An 18,493-nucleotide genomic window follows, 5' to 3' on the forward strand; every position below is an offset into this window, starting at 1 on the left:
TTTTAGATTACAAAGCGGATCTAAATCTTGATAATTGTATAGATGAATTCTGGGAAGATTTGCGCGCGGTATCGGAGTGAAATTGGAGTGAGACAGAGCGACTGCTGCAGCCTTAATTAAAAAACCGCTCCACTCCGCTCACATGCTCTGTTATGAACGTATATTTATTTAAATTAACTGAACTTTGAACTAGTACTTTTTCAGTGTAAACTGGCACAACACTGTCCCTGTCTCTTGGTCTCCCGGAGAGGAAGAGGACACCTGCGCCGGGGTCAGGTCCTGCCCCATCTGCCCCCCGGCTTGCCTTCGGTCCCCCTGGCTTTGGCTCGGCGGTCGCCTGCGGTCCTCCTGGCTCCTGCTTGGCGGTCGCCTATGGTCCCCCCTGCGGTGCCTCGTTGGGTGGCTGCAGTCCCGCCTCCGAAGCCCTGTTGGTCACCTGCGGGTTCCACTGCTCCAACTGGTCGGTCGCCTGTGCCTTCACCGACTGTGGCTACGCTTGCTGCGGCTTCTGGTTCTTGCCTCCTCCGTTGTTCCCTTCACCTCCCTCTGCGCCTCTTTCAGCAGTCTCTCCGCCTTCCTCCTCGACCCCTTCGGTGTCCTCACTGGCTCCTGCCTCGCAGTCACCGAGGGTCCCTCCTCCTCTAGCCTCGCGGTCACCTGTGGCCCCTGTGACTCCCGCCTTTTGCCTGCCAGGGTTCCCTCCAGCTCCCTGGTGCCCTCTGCCCTTTGCCTCCTTGCCCCCTGAGTTTGATCCCCATCTCTCTGTCCTGCCTTTGTTCCCTCCTTGTCCCTTCGCTCCTTTCGTTGGTGTGCCCCATGCTGTCATCCCTCCGTTGTTCCCGTCTTTGGTGTCCCTGTTCGTGTCTGCATGGTTTTCTTTGTTCCGGTTCTGTGCCGTCCCCGGTTTTGGCCCCTCGGTCCTGTTAGGCACACCCGGAGTGCGCACCTTTAGGGGAGAGGGTTCTGTCACACCCTGCTTGTCCGATCCTTCTGTGTGCCACGCCCTGCTCGCTACCTCGTGTGGAATCCCGATGTCACCAGCTGTTTCCAGTCATGTTAAGTCTGCGTTCAAGTATGTTTCCCCAGTCCGGTCATTAACGTTATGTGGTTGTCTTCCAATCGTGTCTAAACCCCATATTCTTCCGACACCTCGAGTCCTGCCTCTCCTTCCCTGGTCCGCGCTCACCAGTACGTAACATTTCTCCTCTCTCACCCTTTCTCGCTGCCAGTAGAGGCTGCTGATGTCCACCTCCTTGGCAGCTAAGTTATTGCTAGCCTCTCACTGGAAATCTCCTGACCTTGCCATTCCCTCTGTCTGAAAGTCTATATTCTTTAATTTGCTGCTGCCTGAACTGTCTGCTGCCCGAATTAATAATTCCTCTGGCTCTACTCTTCACAGCTGGCTTCAACATGTGCAGCTAGTCAAGGACTGGCTGGGGGTCATTTTGTGAGTCTGCATTATTTATTTATTTACCTATCTACTTATCTACTTTAATTAAATTTTTTAACTTTTATGTTTGTTAACATTTGTTTATTTTCACAGTTTCTACTTGTATCGTTTTGTCCTCAGCTTTCAGCTGCACTCTCTCTGAGGCTGGGTGTGCCGGTGACTTGATGGATCATTGACTTCTTAGAAGAGTATAAAAATAGCTTAAACATTTCATTACCAGGCAATAGTTAACAAGCAATGAGAATTATTCTCAGAATCCTAAACATCTGAAATACTGCAGTGGCATCGAAGTATTAGACATGTTACATGTAATATATATATGTTTCTTTTTCAAGAACAACACAATGCAGGAGAGCCATAGTATGAGGCGAGTTTGGTTGGACCTAAGCTGAGTAAATCCAGCATTAAAGGCCCACGTGGCCCCTCAAGGGATAATCCTCCTCATAGGCCTGTTTCAGCAGGCTGACATCACAGTTGCAGACACTCAACCATGGCAGACAGTACACAGAAGGTTGTGCTCATCACCGGCTGCTCCTCTGGGATTGGTCTACAGACAGCTGTGATGTTGGCAAAAGATAAGAAAAAGCGCTACCATGGTAAATCTGTTTCATTCATTCTCTGAAGATTCTCTAAGTAAATGTACTATTGAGTTAATTTCCAATTTGGGATTTATTTTGGAGATTATTTATATCAGTAGCCTATCAATTTATTATGGAAAATTTTTATATATCCAGGTATTCTTTGTCATGAGTTATTTTGTTGTTGATCAAATTTTATAAAATTATGTACAGGATGTATAGCATCCAGGGCATTGAAATCACTTTGACCATTATTCACTTGTAGCCAGTATCTAATCTTATGAAGCCTGTTTATTGCATCCCCTTAAGAGCAAAGGTCTCTATCTCCCTCTGTAGCCCCCCTGCTTATTTATTTCTCCATTGTTAAGCTACAGTATGGTTAGTCCTCTCCCACAGTTCTCATTCCACCCTGCCATTCCAGTGCCATGTGCATCTATACACCTCCTTCACCTTCGTCAGACACATGCACGCATTGTTCATGTTACAGGTGTCAGTGTGAGGACTGTTATCAATGTCAGTGACTGTATGAGTGATAATATTGATGGTGTATCCTTAGGCAAGGACTGTAACCCCATAAACTGCTCCAGGAGCACCAAGTAAATAGCTGACCTTGCACTCAGACCCAGAGCTTCACTCTCACCTCTATGTGTTGTGTCTCATAAGGGGGTTAAGAAGGGATACGTGAGAAGAAAGCCCATGTCCAGGCATGCAAGGCGGAGTATCTCATCTCATTAGCACCCTTGCTAATAACCTTTCTTCTCAGTCTTTATTATGTCTACACAAAACTTCAAAAGAGTGAAATATCTGTGTGCAAAATGACTGAAAGACATTCCCAGAGATCACCAGTCCCCTATATATGTAGACTCCTAAATGACAATGGATATTAGTTTTTAGATTTGAGATATCAGAATTGCAGCTTGATGATGTTAGTAAGAATATTTTATTGTAACAGCAAAATAAGTCAGGGTTAATGGCAATGGTCTTTCATAACGCTGAAAATGCAATAAACTAATGACATTACATTTACTGTATATTTTGTTGTGCTATATTAGTAAACTTCCATGTCTCAGTGATTGCTGGTGTGTCTCATTAAATCTGCATGTCTAAGTGTATTTTGGACAGCTCATTGCCAGTGTGCACCTGCCCCTAGTTATTGCCACCATGAGGGATCTGAAACGAAAGGACAAGCTGCTGGAAGCAGCAGGTGATGCCTATGGGAAGACACTGGCTCTGCAGACACTTGATGTTTGTAGTGATGAATCGGTCAGACAGTGCATTAACAGCTTGAAGGACCAACACATTGATGTGCTCAGTGAGTATGCTGACTGTTAACTTTGTAAAGCTATTTTAAGCAAAGGGCAGCTTCAAATTCAAGCCAGGCCAGTTTGGATACTCTGTTTGTCTTTGATCTTATATCTCCACCTTCTGACCAACACTGGAATTGTCAGAGCATCAATTTCTTTGCTGTGATAGGTCCTGTTCCATAAAACCTGGAGATATACATTTTTTCTCTGATATCAGTTGTATATGTTACTTCAATGAATATTGAATTTTTTAAATACAAAATTAGCATTTAACAATTAACTATTTCTTCATACCCCCCAGTCAACAATGCTGGTATTGGTCTAGTTGGCCCAGTGGAATGCATCAGTATGGAGGAAATGAAGAAGGTCTTCGAGACCAACTTTTTTGGCATGGTGCGCATGATTAAACATGTGATGCCAGACATGAAGAGGAGGCGTGGTGGACACATCATTGTAGTGAGCAGTGTCATGGGATTACAAGGTACAATGTTAAGATATGTCATCATGACTATTAGAGCAGTGGAACCACAAAAGAACAGCACTAGTCAAATCATCACTGTGATCAATGTCATGAAATTGTAAGAAACAGTTATTGTAGTGGTCATGATTCACAGTTATTCAGTCTAATTCCCACTTTCTCCAGCTGTGGTGTTTAACGATGTCTATGTGGCTTCAAAATTTGCCATGGAGGGTTTCTGTGAGAGCTTGGCTGTGCAGCTGCGCAAGTTTAATGTCACGTAAGTCAGTCCTACTTTCTCTGTTTATTCACTTCTGACCAAAGGCCTGCTGTCAATCTCAACCCCCTGTTCACCAAGTATCTCTCTGCCCCCTGTCTTGAAAGCAAGATCCTGCTTTATTTTCTGTTATGACGCCATAAGTAACTCATGACCGAGACCAGCGCAGCTCCCATACAGGGGTGATTAATCACTTTCATGGTTTTATTATCCTATGTACATAGTACATAATTGCTACTGATATGCATCATTCAGCCTAGTGCCAATAAATAGAATAAGATCACTGATAAATAAAAGAAATAACACCACTGTAGCTTACACCCCACATTTATTCATACAAGAGACACAGTAATGGAACATTACCAGCAACATATTACCAGTTACAGTGATGTTAAATGAATAATGTGTTACAGAACCCGTGTAACATGAGGCAAGCATACACACTCAACATGCACAGATTGTTTGAATTGTGTCAGAAGTTTTGGGGGGTCTCTACAATCTTGACATTAAAAAAAAGGTGTTGACTGGGGGTGTGGGGGGTAGTGACATTAAGAGTTATCGACAGGGGTGGGAGGGGTCATTTTGTACGATGATCGTTTTCAGAGGGACCTGACAGATTTCTTCAATGAAACCCCAGGTTCTTTTAGTTGAATGATGAGTGTTGTGAAGGCAATAAGACAGACACTGACGCGGCAAAGCTGTAAGTCCTGTTGTTTTATTAATACTCTCCTCAGAGAAGTCAGAGGTACCCGGGGCTGAGCCAGAGAACGTAGCTGAAACTCAGGTGGGGAGATAGGAAGATCGGCTTCGGTACAGACGAGGGAGAGGCGCAAAACATGGTCGAGAATCCAGGCAGGGGTCGGGCGATTGGCATCGGTACAGACGAGGCAGAGGCAAAAAACACAGTCGAGGGTCCAGGCTGAGGTCGGGCGATCGAGTCTAGGAAACGTAGCAGAGGTCAGAACACAGGGAAACACACACCGGAAAAAACGCTCGAACTCAGGGCACACCATGAAGATCTCGCACTGATCAGAGAACCCAGTTGCCTGATATAGTGAAACTGAAACCGGGGAAAACAAGACACAGCTGGGAGAGCAGTGTCTGGAACGGGAGCAACCGGTATGGCCAGAAAAACTGGTTGACAGGACGTGAAACCTCGGGGAAGCCCTATCGATCGGAACCCCCCGGAGGGGTGTGGCTGAGACGACGATGGGGATTACTCAGTGCTATCCATGACAGTACCCCCCCCGAGGCGGACGAGACGGGAGGTCAGGACGATGACAATGAAGGTCCGCAATCAACGAAGGATCAAGAACAAAACGGGCCGGCACCCAGGAGCGTTCCTCAGGGCCATAACCCTCCCAGTCCACCAGGTACTGGAGACCCTGTCCCCTGCAACGAACATCCATCAGTCAGCGGACTGTGAACACCTCGCCCCCATCCACTAACCGGGGCGGGGGTGGAGGCAGACTTGGGGAAGCCAGAGGGCTGGTCGCATGAGGTCGAAGCAGAGACACATGAAAAGCCAGATGGACGCGCCGCATGGAGCATGGAAGCTGAAGACGTACCACTGAGGGACTAACAACCTTAGAGACTGGAAACGGGCCAACAAAACGAGGAGCCAGCTTACGGGACTGGACATGTAGAGGTAAGTAACGGGTGCTCAGCCAAACCTTCTGCCCAACCCGGTAGACAGGTGCACGTGAGCGGTGTTTATTTGCGTAATGTTCCATCCGTGCTCTGGATCGTAGCAACGATGAACGGGCTGGGTGCCAAGTGCGACGACAGCGTTGCAGGAACCGATGCATCGCAGGTACTGATGCACCGCAGGTACCGTGACCTCTTCTTCTAGAGCCGGAAACAGAGTAGGGAATTGTGTGCATATTCAATCCAAGACAGATATTTACTCCATGAACTGGGAGAGTTGGAAGCCAGACAGCGCAACATGCGCTCCAATTCCTGGTTGGCACGTTCTGTCTGACCGTTAGTCTGATGGTGAAAACCTGAAGACAAGCTTGCGGTAGCGCCGAGTAACGTGCAGAACTCCTGCCAAAAGTGTGACACGAACTGGGGACCCCTGTCGGAAGCAATGTTAGTAGGCAATCCATGAAGCTTGAATACATGGTCAATCAATAGTTGAGCAGTCTCTCTTGCAGAAGGGAGCTTAGGGATGGGGATAAAGTGAACAGCCTTAGAATATCGGTCGACCACAGTAAGAACGGCCGTGTTCCCCACTGACAGTGGAAGACCAGTCACGAAATCCACAGCAATATGTGACCAGGGTCACCGAGGAACAGGTAGGGGTTGCAACAGACCAGCTGGAGACTGAGACGGAGTCTTGTTTCGCGCACAGACCTGGCAAGCAGCGATATAGCCCCGAACATCCCGAAGCATCGTGGGCCACCAAAAACGTTGCTTAAGAAGGGCGACAGTTCCCTGAATTCCTGGGTGGGAAGCTAGGAGGGACGCATGTCCCCACTGGAGCGTTCGAGGACGTAGAAACTTGGGGACGTAGAGCCTGTTTGGAGGACCCCCTGCAGGAGGGTGGAAGAATCGCTGGACTGCCTGGACGGCCTCCTCAATACCCCAGGCTACGGCTCCAACAAAACGGCTGGGAGGCAGGATGGGACTGGGGTCGTCATTACGGTTCTCCCCCTCGAACTGTCGAGACAGTGCGTCCGGCTTGCCGTTCTTCACCCCTGGTCTAAACGAGAACAGAAAGTTAAAATGGGCAAAAAACAGAGACCACCTAGCCTGGTGGGCATTCAGGCATTTAGCGGTCCGTAAGTATGCAAGGTTCTTATGGTCGGTCAAGACCAGGAACGGGTCTGTTGTCCCCTCCAACCAGTGCCTCCATTCCTCCAGAGCCAACTTCACTGCCAACAGTTCGCGGTTTCCGATGTCATAATTCCTTTCAGCCGCCGTCAGCTTACAAGAGAAAAAGGCACAGGGATGCACCTTGTCATCCTCAACGGAGCGCTGGCACAAAATGGCCCCAACTACTGTACCCGAGGCATCCATCTCGACGAGGAACTGGCGAGATGGGTCAAGTAACTGCAAAATGGGACCAGAAGTAAATCTATTCCGTAGGTTAGTGAAGGCATCTTGGGCATCAGGAGTCCACTGGAACAGAACCTTGGAAGACGTGAGAGCTGTGAGAGGAGCAGCTACCATACTGTAACCCTGGATAAAACGCCGGTAGAAATTAACGAACCCTAAGAAACGTTGCAGATCCTTCCGTGTGCGAGGCTGCGGCCACTGACTGACAGCCCTCACCTTGGCTGAATCCATTCTGACCGTGCCCTCTGCGAGAACGAATCCCAAAAAGGAGATGGTGCGTTGGTGGAACTCACACTTCTCAGCCTTTACAAATAAGCCGTTCACCAGGAGCCTCTGCAGGACCTCGCGTACATGCTGCACATGGTCCCTCTCGTTCTGGGAAAAGATCAGTATGTCATTCAGGTACATGAACACGAAGTGATTCAGCATATCCCAAAGGACCTCGTTGACCAGGTTCTGGAACTCAGCAGGAGCATTAGTAAGAACCGTGCCCCCTGTAACTGATCCAGGACAGAAGATAACAACGGCTAGGGGTATCGGTTCTTAATAGTGATCTCATTCAAGCCCCTATAATCAATACAAGGGCGGAGCGAACCGTCCTTCTTGCCAACAAAAAAGAAACCCGCCCCCGCGGGTGATGAGGATGGTCGAATGATGCCAGCTGCTAAAGACTGTCCTATGTATTCTTCCATGGCTGTCCTCTCTGGAGCAGAAAGGGAATACAGACATCCCCTAGGTGGACTAGTACCCGGAAGCAAGTCGATGGAACAATCGAAAGGACGATGAGGCGGAAGGGCCGATGCCCGGGACTTACTAAACACCTCCTGAAGGTCCTGGTATTCTGCGGGTATCTTGGAAAGGTCCTGGGTCTCCCCAGGGGCTGTAGATGCCCCAGGTGACCGGGCAGAGCGTAGGCAGTGGGAATAGCACGACGGACCCCAGGCGGTGATAAAACCCCTTCCCCAATCGATCTGAGGGTTATGCCTGAGGAGCCAAGGGTGACCTAATACTAACGGGACCCGTGGGGTATTAATTATAAACAGAGAAATATATCAACATGGTTGCCAGACAAACGGAGACTCACCGGGACAGTAGCGTGGGTCACCGTAGCCATTCTTCTTCCCGTAAGGGATTGAGCCACCAGGGGCATTTGAATAGGTGTTGTGGATATCTTCCACTGCTGAACCAGGGTGGCGTCTAAAAAACTGTCCTCTGCCCCGAAATCAATAAGAGCAGCTAACGACTGCTGCTGAGTCCCCCATGACAGCATGGCCGACACTATGGGGTGCTGGGGAGAAGAGGGCAAACCCAAAGCCACGCCCACCAGTACCCTCCTCCTTACTGGTGGGCGCGTCCTTTTACTGGACACGAAGCGACAAAATGTCCCATCTTCCCGCAATACAGGCACGCCCGGGAGGAAAAACGCCGCTGCCATTCGGCAGGTGATAACCGAGCCCTGTCAACCTGCATTGGCTCGGGCATGGCCTCTAGGGGGCTAACAGTGGACTCCACGGGTCGAGAAACATGTGCTCCGTCCCGCTGTTCCCTCTCGCGTTGGGAAAGCCAGTTGTCTACGCGGAGAGCCAGGTCGATGAGGTCCTCTAACTCTTCAGGAAGATCGCGAGTGGCCAGCTCGTCCTTAATGCCTTCAGACAATCCCTGGTAAAAAGCATCAAACTGATTGGTCCTTCCCCATCCGCAAGACATAGCCAGGGTGCGGAAACGGATGTAATATTCAGAAACAGAGCGAAGTCCTAGGCGAAGCTGCATTAACTTACTCGCTGCTTCTTTGCCGGATTTGGAGCGATCGAAAACACGCCTCATCTCTTCCGCGAAGCTGGAGAAGTGCGCACAGAAGGGAGCTCCGGTGTCCCAGGCTGCAGTCCCCCATTCCCTTGCCGGTCCGGTGAGCAGCGTAATTACATAAGCAACCCTGGAGCGCTGGATCGGAAAGGTGGAGGGTTGCAGTTCAAAAACAATAGAGCTCCTTTATCTATGATCTTCGTACAGACTCCTGGAGCCAGGGGGTCAGACGGCCTTGGTGAGAGTAAGTTGTATGAGAGAGACAAAGAACATGATGAGCGAGTAGCAAGGACAGAAAGAAATATAAAAAAAAGAAATATGAAAGCTATAAATTAATTAACTAAATGACCATAATTAAATAACTACAAATTAACTAGGGAAATCCCCCTAGGAGCATATTCTTTTCTTATTCTTTTTTCCAGACTTTGTATTACTCTCTCTTAATGATGTTGTAATATATCACAACACACCCATGTAAAGCCCCTTGAGGTGACTCTGCCGTGAAAGGTTGAAAACTGGGCAAGACATGAATTCCCAAACCCTATAGTTGTGAGGCAGAGCTTTGCACTAAGCCAACCTGCAGAACAGACATGTTCTAATGGCCCGTGGATACAAACTCTCCCTGGATTATTTCCCTGGTTATCATTCTGTACTGTTTGCCAAAAGGGAATGACTGGTGTCCTTTATGGTGCTGCCTGATTTTCTAAGGCAGCACCTGGTGCCTATAGCCTGGCCTCTCCTCTGCCATCTGCTATGCTTTATAGTATTAACCCTAACTAATTCAAATCTCTTTCCTGTTAGTTTATCCATGATTGAGCCTGGACCAGTACACACTGGTTTTGAGGCCAAAATGGTGGAGGATGTGTCACAGAAGGAGTTCCCTGGGACAGACCATGACACTGTGCACTACTTCAAGAATGTCTACTTGCCATCTTCCATTGACATCTTTGAGACTCTGGGCCAGACACCAGGTGATATTGCCAGGGTCAGTGTGCTTGCTGCTATAAATTTGTTTCAGTTTAATGCAATCAATTACATAAAGTTGGAACAGGACATTTTTACATTTACTTTATATTTACATTTTAATATATCATATTTCCTCAAGTAGAAAGTTAGATTAAATTAAAAGCCGGGGGTGTGTTGCATATGAATGAATAAAGGCCGGGCCCCAGATACAGGCTGGGGAAAAAAGCAAGAGTGGATAAACTCCTGGGTCACATTTTTAAAGGCATCATATGAACAGAAGAGGTCCCACATTTGTGTGAAGACTTGGAGATTTATACAGAAACAACATAAACAAAGCATCCTCCGAAAAAGTGTGCACATTCACGAATGGTCCAGAGCAGTCGTATAAACGTTTTAAAGGTAATGGAAAAAAGTGACAATCAGAGTTTAGATAGAAATGTACATCTAGATTCTTTATTATTATTTGTCACATGCATAGTTATACAGCTACAACATGCAGTGAAATGTATCCTGATTAACCCGACCATACATATACACAAACATCACATTATAGGGGGTAGACAGGTCAGGAAGACAGGGGATATAGGAAGAACAGAGAAAAACAGAATTACATGAGGAGAGAGGAGGAGAATAAAAAAAACAGCCTCCAGACTGTACTACAGTAGGGAGTACAATGTAAGAACCGAAAAAAACACCTCAGCAACATTAGCACATGGTCACTACACCTTACAACATAAAAAGTCGTGACTTGCAACAGGGGACGGAAATGGGGAGGTGGAGGTAGTCCAGCAAAGACAAACAGCCATCCCGTCCTGCAGCCATAGCGGCACTGGTCACAGACCGAGATCTAAGCTACATTTACTCAGTTATAGCACATGGTGGAATGTGCATTAGTAAATGCAGAAACATCCGTATTATATCTCATAGACAACTAACATTCAGCATTTGTTTTATTGTTTTTAATGAATTACTTTATGTATCGGTGATGAGTTGGCGCCCCATCCAGGGTTGTTACCTGCCTTGTGCCCGCAGCCTCTGAGAACCTGAATAGGACAACTGTTATCAAAAGATTGATGGATGGATGGACTTTATATATACAAATATATATATGCATTATATATAAATATACACTATATTGCCAAAAGTATTGGGACACCTGCCTTTACACACACATGAACTTTAATGACATCCCTCCCATTCTTAATACACAGGCTTTAATATGGAGCTGGCCCACCCTTTGCAGCTATAAAAGCTTCAGCTCTTCTGGGAAGGCTGTCCACAAGGTGTAGGAGAGTGTTTAGGGGAATTTTTGACCATCTTTCAGGAGCGCATTTGTGAGGTCAGGCACTGATGTTGGACGAGAAGGCCTGGCTCACAGTCTCCGCTCTAATTCACCCCAAAGGTGTTCTATCGGGTTGAGGTCAGGGCTCTGTGCAGGCCAGTCAAGTTCCTCCATGTCCTTATAGACCTTGCTTTGTGCACTGGTGCGCAGTCATATTGGACCAGGAAGGGGCCGTCCTCAAACTGTTCCTACAAAGCTGGGAGCATGAAATTGTCCAAAATGGCTTTGAATGCTGCAGCATTAAGAGTTCCTTTCACTGGAACTAAGGGGCCAAGCCCACCAGACTTTACACTTGGCACAATGCAGTCAGGCAAGTGCTGTTCTCCTGGCAACCGCCAAACCCAGTCTCATCCATTGGATTTCCAGACAGAGAAGCGTGATTCGTCACTCCAGAGAACACGTCTCCACTGCTCTAGAGTCCAGTGGCAGTGTGCTTTACACCACTGCATCCGACACTTTACATTGCACTTGGTGATGATAGGCTTGGATGCAGGTGCTTGGCCATGGAAACTCATTTCACAAAGTTCTTGAGCTAATCTGAAGACCATACAAAGTTTAGAGTTCTGTAGCTATTGACTCTTCAGACAATTGGTGACTTCTGCACACTGTGTGTTTCTGCATGCGTTGTCCCTGCTCTGTGATTCTACATGGTCTACCACTTTGTAGCTGAGTTCCTGTTGTTCCCAGTTGCTTTCACTTTGTTATGATACCACTAACAGTTGACCATGGAATATTTAGTAGTGAGGAAATTTCACGAATGGACCTATTGCACAGGTGGCATCCTATCACGGTACCACACTTGAATTCACTGAGCTCCCGAGAGCGACCCATTCTTTCGCAAATGTTTGTTGAAGCAGTCTGCATGCCTAGGTGCTTGATTTTATACACCTGTGGCTATGGAAGTGATTGGAACACCTGAATTCAGTGATTTGGAGCTGTGTCTCAATACTTTTGGAAAAATAGTGTATAAACAAAAACGTTCATCTTACAATATCAGAATCAGAATAAGCTTTATTGCCAGGTATGTTAACACATACGAGGAATTTGTTATACTGACAGAACTCTACAGTGCAAAAGAATGACAGTGACAAGACAAGACACAGCTAATAAAAAGAGTTATATACAGATATACAAGATAGCGTGCAAAATAGCAAAAAGACATTCCAGTATGACCAGGTATGGTGTGTTTGTATAGGTATGTAGATATGTGCAAATATGAAAAATAAATAAGCGTGTGTGTTAAATAAATAATTTGTTTTAGTGTTGTGTGTACCACGTGTATTGTTAAGTGTTCATGACATTGTTAAGTGCTCATGACATGGACTGCCTGGGGGAAGAAACTGTTCCTGTGTGGTCGTTTTGGTGCTAAGTGCTCTGTAGCGTCGACCAGATGGTAGCAGATTAAAGAGGGAGTGTGCTGGGTGTGAGGGGTCCAGGGCGATTTTCTTAGCCCTTTTGCTCACTCTGGATAAGTACAGATCTTGGAGAGTGGGAAGGGATGTTCCAATGATTCTCTCAGCAGTCCTGACTACCCTCTGCAGTCTTCTAAGGTCAGATTTGGTAGTTGAGCCGAACCAGACAGTTATAGAAGTGCAGAGGACGGATTCAATGATTGCGGTGTAGAACCGTATCAGCAACTCCTATGGCAGGTTGAATTTCCTCAGCTAACGAAAGAAGTATAGCCTCTGTTGGGCCTTTTTCACAATGGAGTCAATGTGAGTGTCCCACTTCAGGTCCTGGGAGATGATGGTCCCCAGGAACCTGAATGACTCTATTGTAGCCACAGTGCTATCCATGATAGTGAGTGTGGGGAGAGAAGGGGGGTTCCTCCTGAAGTCCACGATCATCCCCACTGTTTTGAGTGTGTTGAGCTCCAGGTTGTTAAGACTGCACCAGGCAGCCAGCTTTTTAGCTTCCTGTCTATAAGCAGACTCATCGCCATCCTGGATGAGGCCGATGAGTGTAGTGTCGTCTGCAAATTTCAGGAGCTTGACAGAGGGGTCTTTAGAGGTGCAGTCGTTGGTGTACAGGGAGAAGAGCAGTGGGGAGAGAACACAACCTTGAGGGGCGCCAGTGTTGGTCATACGGGTGCTGGATGTGATTTTACCCATTCTCACTAGCTGTTGCCTATCTGTCAGAAAGCTGATAATCCACTGACAGACAGAGCTAGGGACAGAGAGCTGGGTTAATTTGGGATGGAGGAGTGATGGGATGATGGTATTAAAGGCAGAGCTGAAGTCCACAAACAGGATCCTCACGTAAGTCCCTGGTTTGTCCAGATGTTGCAGTACATAATGCAGTCCCATATTGACTGAATCATCCACAGACCTGTTTGCTGTATAAGCAAACTGCAGGGGGTCCAGTAAGGGTCCAGTGAGATCCTTCAGATAATCCAACACCAGTCTTTCAAATGATTTCATGACCACAGACGTTACAGGTCTGTAGTCATTAAGTCCAGTAATTTAGGGTTTCTTTGGGACAGGAATGATGGTGGAGTGTTTGAAGCAAGAGGGGACTTCACACAGCTCCAGTGATCTGTTGAAGATCTGAGTGAAGATGGGGGCCAGCTGGTCAGCACAGGTTTTCAGACAGGCTGGAGTCACACCATCTGGGCCTGGTGCCTTCCTTCTTTTGTTCTTCTTGAAGACCTGGCGCACTTCATCTTCACTGATCAATACAGCAGGAGTGGGGGAGAGGGGGGTTGCAGGAGGTGTGAATGGTGTTCTCTCAAACCTGCAATAGAACTCGTTCAGATCGTCTGCCAGTTGTTGATTCTCCACAGTGCTGGGGGATGGTGACTTGTGTGTGTGTGTATATATATATATATATATATATATATATATACACTCACCTAAAGGATTATTAGGAACACCTGTTCAATTTCTCATTAATGCGATTATCTAATCAACCAATCACATAGCAGTTGCTTCAATGCATTTAGGGGTGTGGTCCTGGTCAAGACAATCTCCTGAACTCCAAACTGAATGTCAGAATGGGAAAGAAAGGTGATTTAAGCAATTTTGAGCGTGGCATGGTTGTTGGTGCCAGACGGGCCGGTCTGAGTATTTCACAATCTGCTCAGTTACTGGGATTTTCACGCACAACCATTTCTAGGGTTTACAAAGAATGGTGTGCAAAGGGAAAAACATCCAGTATGCGGCAGTCCTGTGGGCGAAAATGCCTTGTTGATGCTAGAGGTCAGAGGAGAATGGTCCGACTGATTCAAGCTGATAGAAGAGCAACTTTGGCTGAAATAACCACTCGTTACAACCGAGGTATGCAGCAAAGCATTTGTGAAGCCACAACACGCACAACCTTGAGGCGGATGGGCTACAACAGCAGAAGACCCCACCGGGTACCACTCATCTCCACTACAAATAGGAAAAAGAGGCTACAATTTGCATGAGCTCACCAAAATTGGACAGTTGAAGACTGGAAAAATGTTGCCTGGTCTGATGAGTCTGGATTTCTGTTGAGACATTCAAATGGTAGAGTCAGAATTTGGCGTAAACAGAATGAGAACATGGATCCATCATGCCTTGTTACCACTGTGCAGGCTGCTGGTGGTGGTGTAATGGTGTGGGGGATGTTTTCTTGGCACACTTTAGGCCCCTTAGTGCCAATTGGGCATCGTTTAAATGCCACGGCCTACCTGAGCATTGTTTCTGACCATGTCCATCCCTTTATGACCACCATGTACCCATCCTCTGATGGCTACTTCCAGCAGGATAATGCACCATGTCACAAAGCTCGAATCATTTCAAATTGATTTCTTGAACATGACAATGAGTTCACTGTACTAAAATGGCCCCCACAGTCACCAGATCTCAACCCAATAGAGCATCTTTGGGATGTGGTGGAACGGGAGCTTCGTGCCATGGATGTGCATCCCACAAATCTCCATCAACTGCAAGATGCTATCCTATCAATATGGGCCAACATTTCTAAAGAATGCTTTCAGCACCTTGTTGAATCAATGCCACGTAGAATTAAGGCAGTTCTGAAGGCGAAAGGGGGTCAAACACCATATTAGTATGGTGTTCCTAATAATCCTTTAGGTGAGTGTATATATATATATTAGTACATATTAGTATGGTGTTCCTAATAATCCTTTAGGTGAGTGTATATATATATATATAATTTATTTATTATATACAAAAATATTTTGAAGAATCTAAGTTACAGTTCATGTGCTGTAAGGCAAGGTAAGCTGTGATGTTGTTTATATTTAGGTAATATCCTGATTTTTCAGTTCAAACTTAGTTTGCAGCTATATCTGATCATTATTAGATATTTGACTTGTGCTGTACGAAAGGAATGTCCTTTAATGTTAACATTTAGAGTAACTCATGAATCATAGGGGTGGCACAGTGCATAGTACTGTTGCTCCACACCTGTCAGACCAGGGTTTGAGTCTCTGTCATTGCTCCATGTGTGGGGAGTTTGTATGTTCTCCCCATGTTGTTGTAGGGTTCCCACCAGGGTTCTTGGTTCTTATCCCCCCCAGTCCAAAACATGCTGAGGTTAATTGGAGTTACCTAAGTGCTCATAAGTGTGCATGTGTGAGTAAGCCCTGTGATGGGTTGGCACCCCATCCTGGGTTGTGTTCTGGACCCTGTGAACCCGCATAGGATAAGTGGTTACAATGCATATATATAACTCAAGACACGATTATTTTTATGTTGTGACATGTGGGCATATTTATGGTAAATTCCAGTATGTGACTAATTATACTACACTAAGTTAAATTGACTGTGTGCAAATCATAATGCATAGCTAACTTTAAAGAATACGTTTAGGAAGCTGTTAGCCAGCACTTAAAGTTTCAATGGTGGTCTTGCAAAACTAACCTAGTGTTACAGAATTTGTTTTAGGAGACTAGTTCCAATAAATGTATGCTTTACTGGGTTCAAATGGAGATAATGGTGACATTTGATTCATCCATCCATCCATCCATCACCATAACTGCTTAATCCCAACCAGGGTCACAAGGGTCACCAGAGCCTATCCTGGGAACAACGAGCACAGGCAGAAACCAAACCCCGGGCAGGTGCCAACGCACTCACACTATTACAGGGTCAACATAGATTTGATAATTAACCTACTGTGCACACTTTTGAACTGTGGGAGGAAACCCACACAAACACAGGGAGAGCATGCAAACTCCACGCAGAAAGGTCCTACGCTCGACCCGGGGACAAAACCCAGAACCTTCTTGCTGTGAGGCAGCAGTGCTAACCACTGTGCCACCGTGCTGCCCCACTTGATTCATTCATATATGAAATTCGTAGTAACAGCAAAATGCAGTAACAGAGGGAATTAGAAATAAATGTCTGCTTCTAATGCAAGTTTACCTCTAATAAAGGCCTGATACTTCTGTGGCTTCAGTAAATACAGGCCTGATACTTCTGCAGCTTTGGTAAATAAAAGCCTACCTCTAATACAAGCCTGGCTCAAATAAACACCTGTTATTTCTGCAGCTTTGGTACATAAAAGCCTACCTCTATTACAAGCCTGCCTCAAATAAATAAATGCCTGTTATTTCTGCAGCTTTGGTAAATAAAGCCCCCATACAATATTAATTTCATAGGCCAAAAGTGAGCTTTGACAGAAAAAAAAAAAATAATAATAAAAAATATATATATATATATAACAAAAAAAAAGCAACACGACAGTGAAAATAATTTTCCACAGGAAATTTTACGAACAAAGGAAAAATGTTCCATTGTTGGTAAAACTGCCAGGTCTGATGCTTTTAATCATAGTGATGGTGAGTAGTGATCCTGGTAAATAGTGTCTATGGAAAAACAAGTGACATATGCAGTTGCTTATATAGTGTCTATAGAATATATTGTTAAGTAGACTTAAATTGACTTTATCTGCTACAGGCTTCACCTTATTTAGAGACTAAGCAATTAGACCAATTAGCAGTTGGTTGCTAAGTTCAAGCTTGCACTCCATTTCTCTACTGCAGTGCATAAAGAAAGTCATGGAGAAGAGACATCCACATTTTCACAACCTGACCAACCCAATGTACACGCCCATTCTGGCCTTGAAGTATGCAGATGACACAGGCGATCTCTCACTACATGCCTTCTACCACATGCTCTTCGACTTTGGCACGCTGATGCGCATCACCACAAGCATGATGAAGTGTCTGACCTGTGGCTGCCTGCGCAGTCGCACCATCTCGCCCGACTGAGAAGCTGTAAGAAGAACTGGTTTATATGCAGGAATTCTCTGTGACTGTAACCGTACATAAGTGTAGGTCCCTGGGTGGAGAAAGGTTTAGCACATGACTGAACCAAGACTCCTTTGGACTGTGTCACCCACAGGGTCAAAAAGGATACCACCTAGTGTCTTTTGGTTTTAGAGAACAAGCCAGGCTTTGTTGGTTTATCTACAGTTTGTAGAATTTTTCTATATAACTTTGTAACACAGAAATTCCAGTTTGCATGGCCAAGTGTAATCAAACAAGCGATAGTAATAGTAACCAGGAAACCACCCAGCCCTCATTTCCTATTGAGACATAAAGTCAAGACGCTAAACTGTGAGCAGTCAGGCTGCCACAAAGTAGGATGATGAAGGAACCAAGTCATTCATCACCATTGTCTGGTTCCTGACCTTTTCTGTTGTGGCTCCTGCCTGGCTGTGATCTATTGCCTTAGACTCTGTAAAAAAGGCTGGTATCACACACAAGTTAGAAGGAGACATAAGAGCATCTTCTGCACCAGAGAACATCATCTGGAAATAAACTCATTCCTTCCAAAGACATAGCTTCTGGTCTAGTTCATTGCTTTAAGGGTGAAACAATGGACTCTAACAAGTTGGTTTAACATTGCATCTGAACTAAGGATGCAGCTTCATTCTATCATAGGCAGGAGCAAAAACAAGAACAGTTTCTTACAGAAGCAAATATACATGTATATAGGCTTGTATACATGATCCAGTGCTATGAAAACAGCTTTTGTGGCCTGGCCTAATAATTTCGTTGTCTCTTTGGCTAAGTGTCCTTAACCAGTCCATTTAATTTTGCTAATGCTTTAAGTTGCAAGTGGTCATTTTTCATTCATTCATTAACCTTTATTTTATAAATGTGCAAAAGTAAGCCTTTGAAGCCCATGACAGATAAAAATTTATCTAGTTTCAAAGATTTCTGTAATGAATTTCAGTAATTCACTGCAGCAGCAGACTGGAATGATAACAGACCAGAGAAAGTACTAGATTTAGGAGGCTCTATTCTAATATAAGAGGAA

At 45.7% G+C, this 18,493-nt stretch overlaps 1 protein-coding gene across 1 annotated transcript; it reads left to right on the forward strand.

The window, feature by feature from the left end:
* Window positions 1-1,690: 1,690 nt before the first annotated feature.
* Window positions 1,691-17,439, forward strand: LOC111835113 (retinol dehydrogenase 8-like). The gene is made up of 6 exons (XM_023795081.2): window positions 1,691-2,046; window positions 3,179-3,340; window positions 3,634-3,813; window positions 3,976-4,069; window positions 9,731-9,914; window positions 17,212-17,439. Exons 1-6 carry the CDS (start codon window positions 1,941-1,943, stop codon window positions 17,437-17,439), a joined length of 954 nt encoding a protein of 317 aa, XP_023650849.2. The 5' UTR covers window positions 1,691-1,940.
* Window positions 17,440-18,493: the final 1,054 nt, after the last annotated feature.

This window comes from Paramormyrops kingsleyae, chromosome 5 (genome assembly GCF_048594095.1).
Source record: "Paramormyrops kingsleyae isolate MSU_618 chromosome 5, PKINGS_0.4, whole genome shotgun sequence".
In the NCBI taxonomy this organism is placed as follows: domain Eukaryota; kingdom Metazoa; phylum Chordata; class Actinopteri; order Osteoglossiformes; family Mormyridae; genus Paramormyrops; species Paramormyrops kingsleyae.

Coding starts and splice junctions, on each gene's coding strand:
- LOC111835113 (XM_023795081.2), top strand. CDS start 1,941: ATGGCAGACAGTACACAGAAGGTTGTGCTCATCACCGGCTGCTCCTCT. Junction 3,341..3,633: donor CCAACACATTGATGTGCTCA/GTGAGTATGCTG, acceptor CATACCCCCCAG/TCAACAATGCTGGTATTGGT. Junction 3,814..3,975: donor CAGTGTCATGGGATTACAAG/GTACAATGTTAA, acceptor CACTTTCTCCAG/CTGTGGTGTTTAACGATGTC.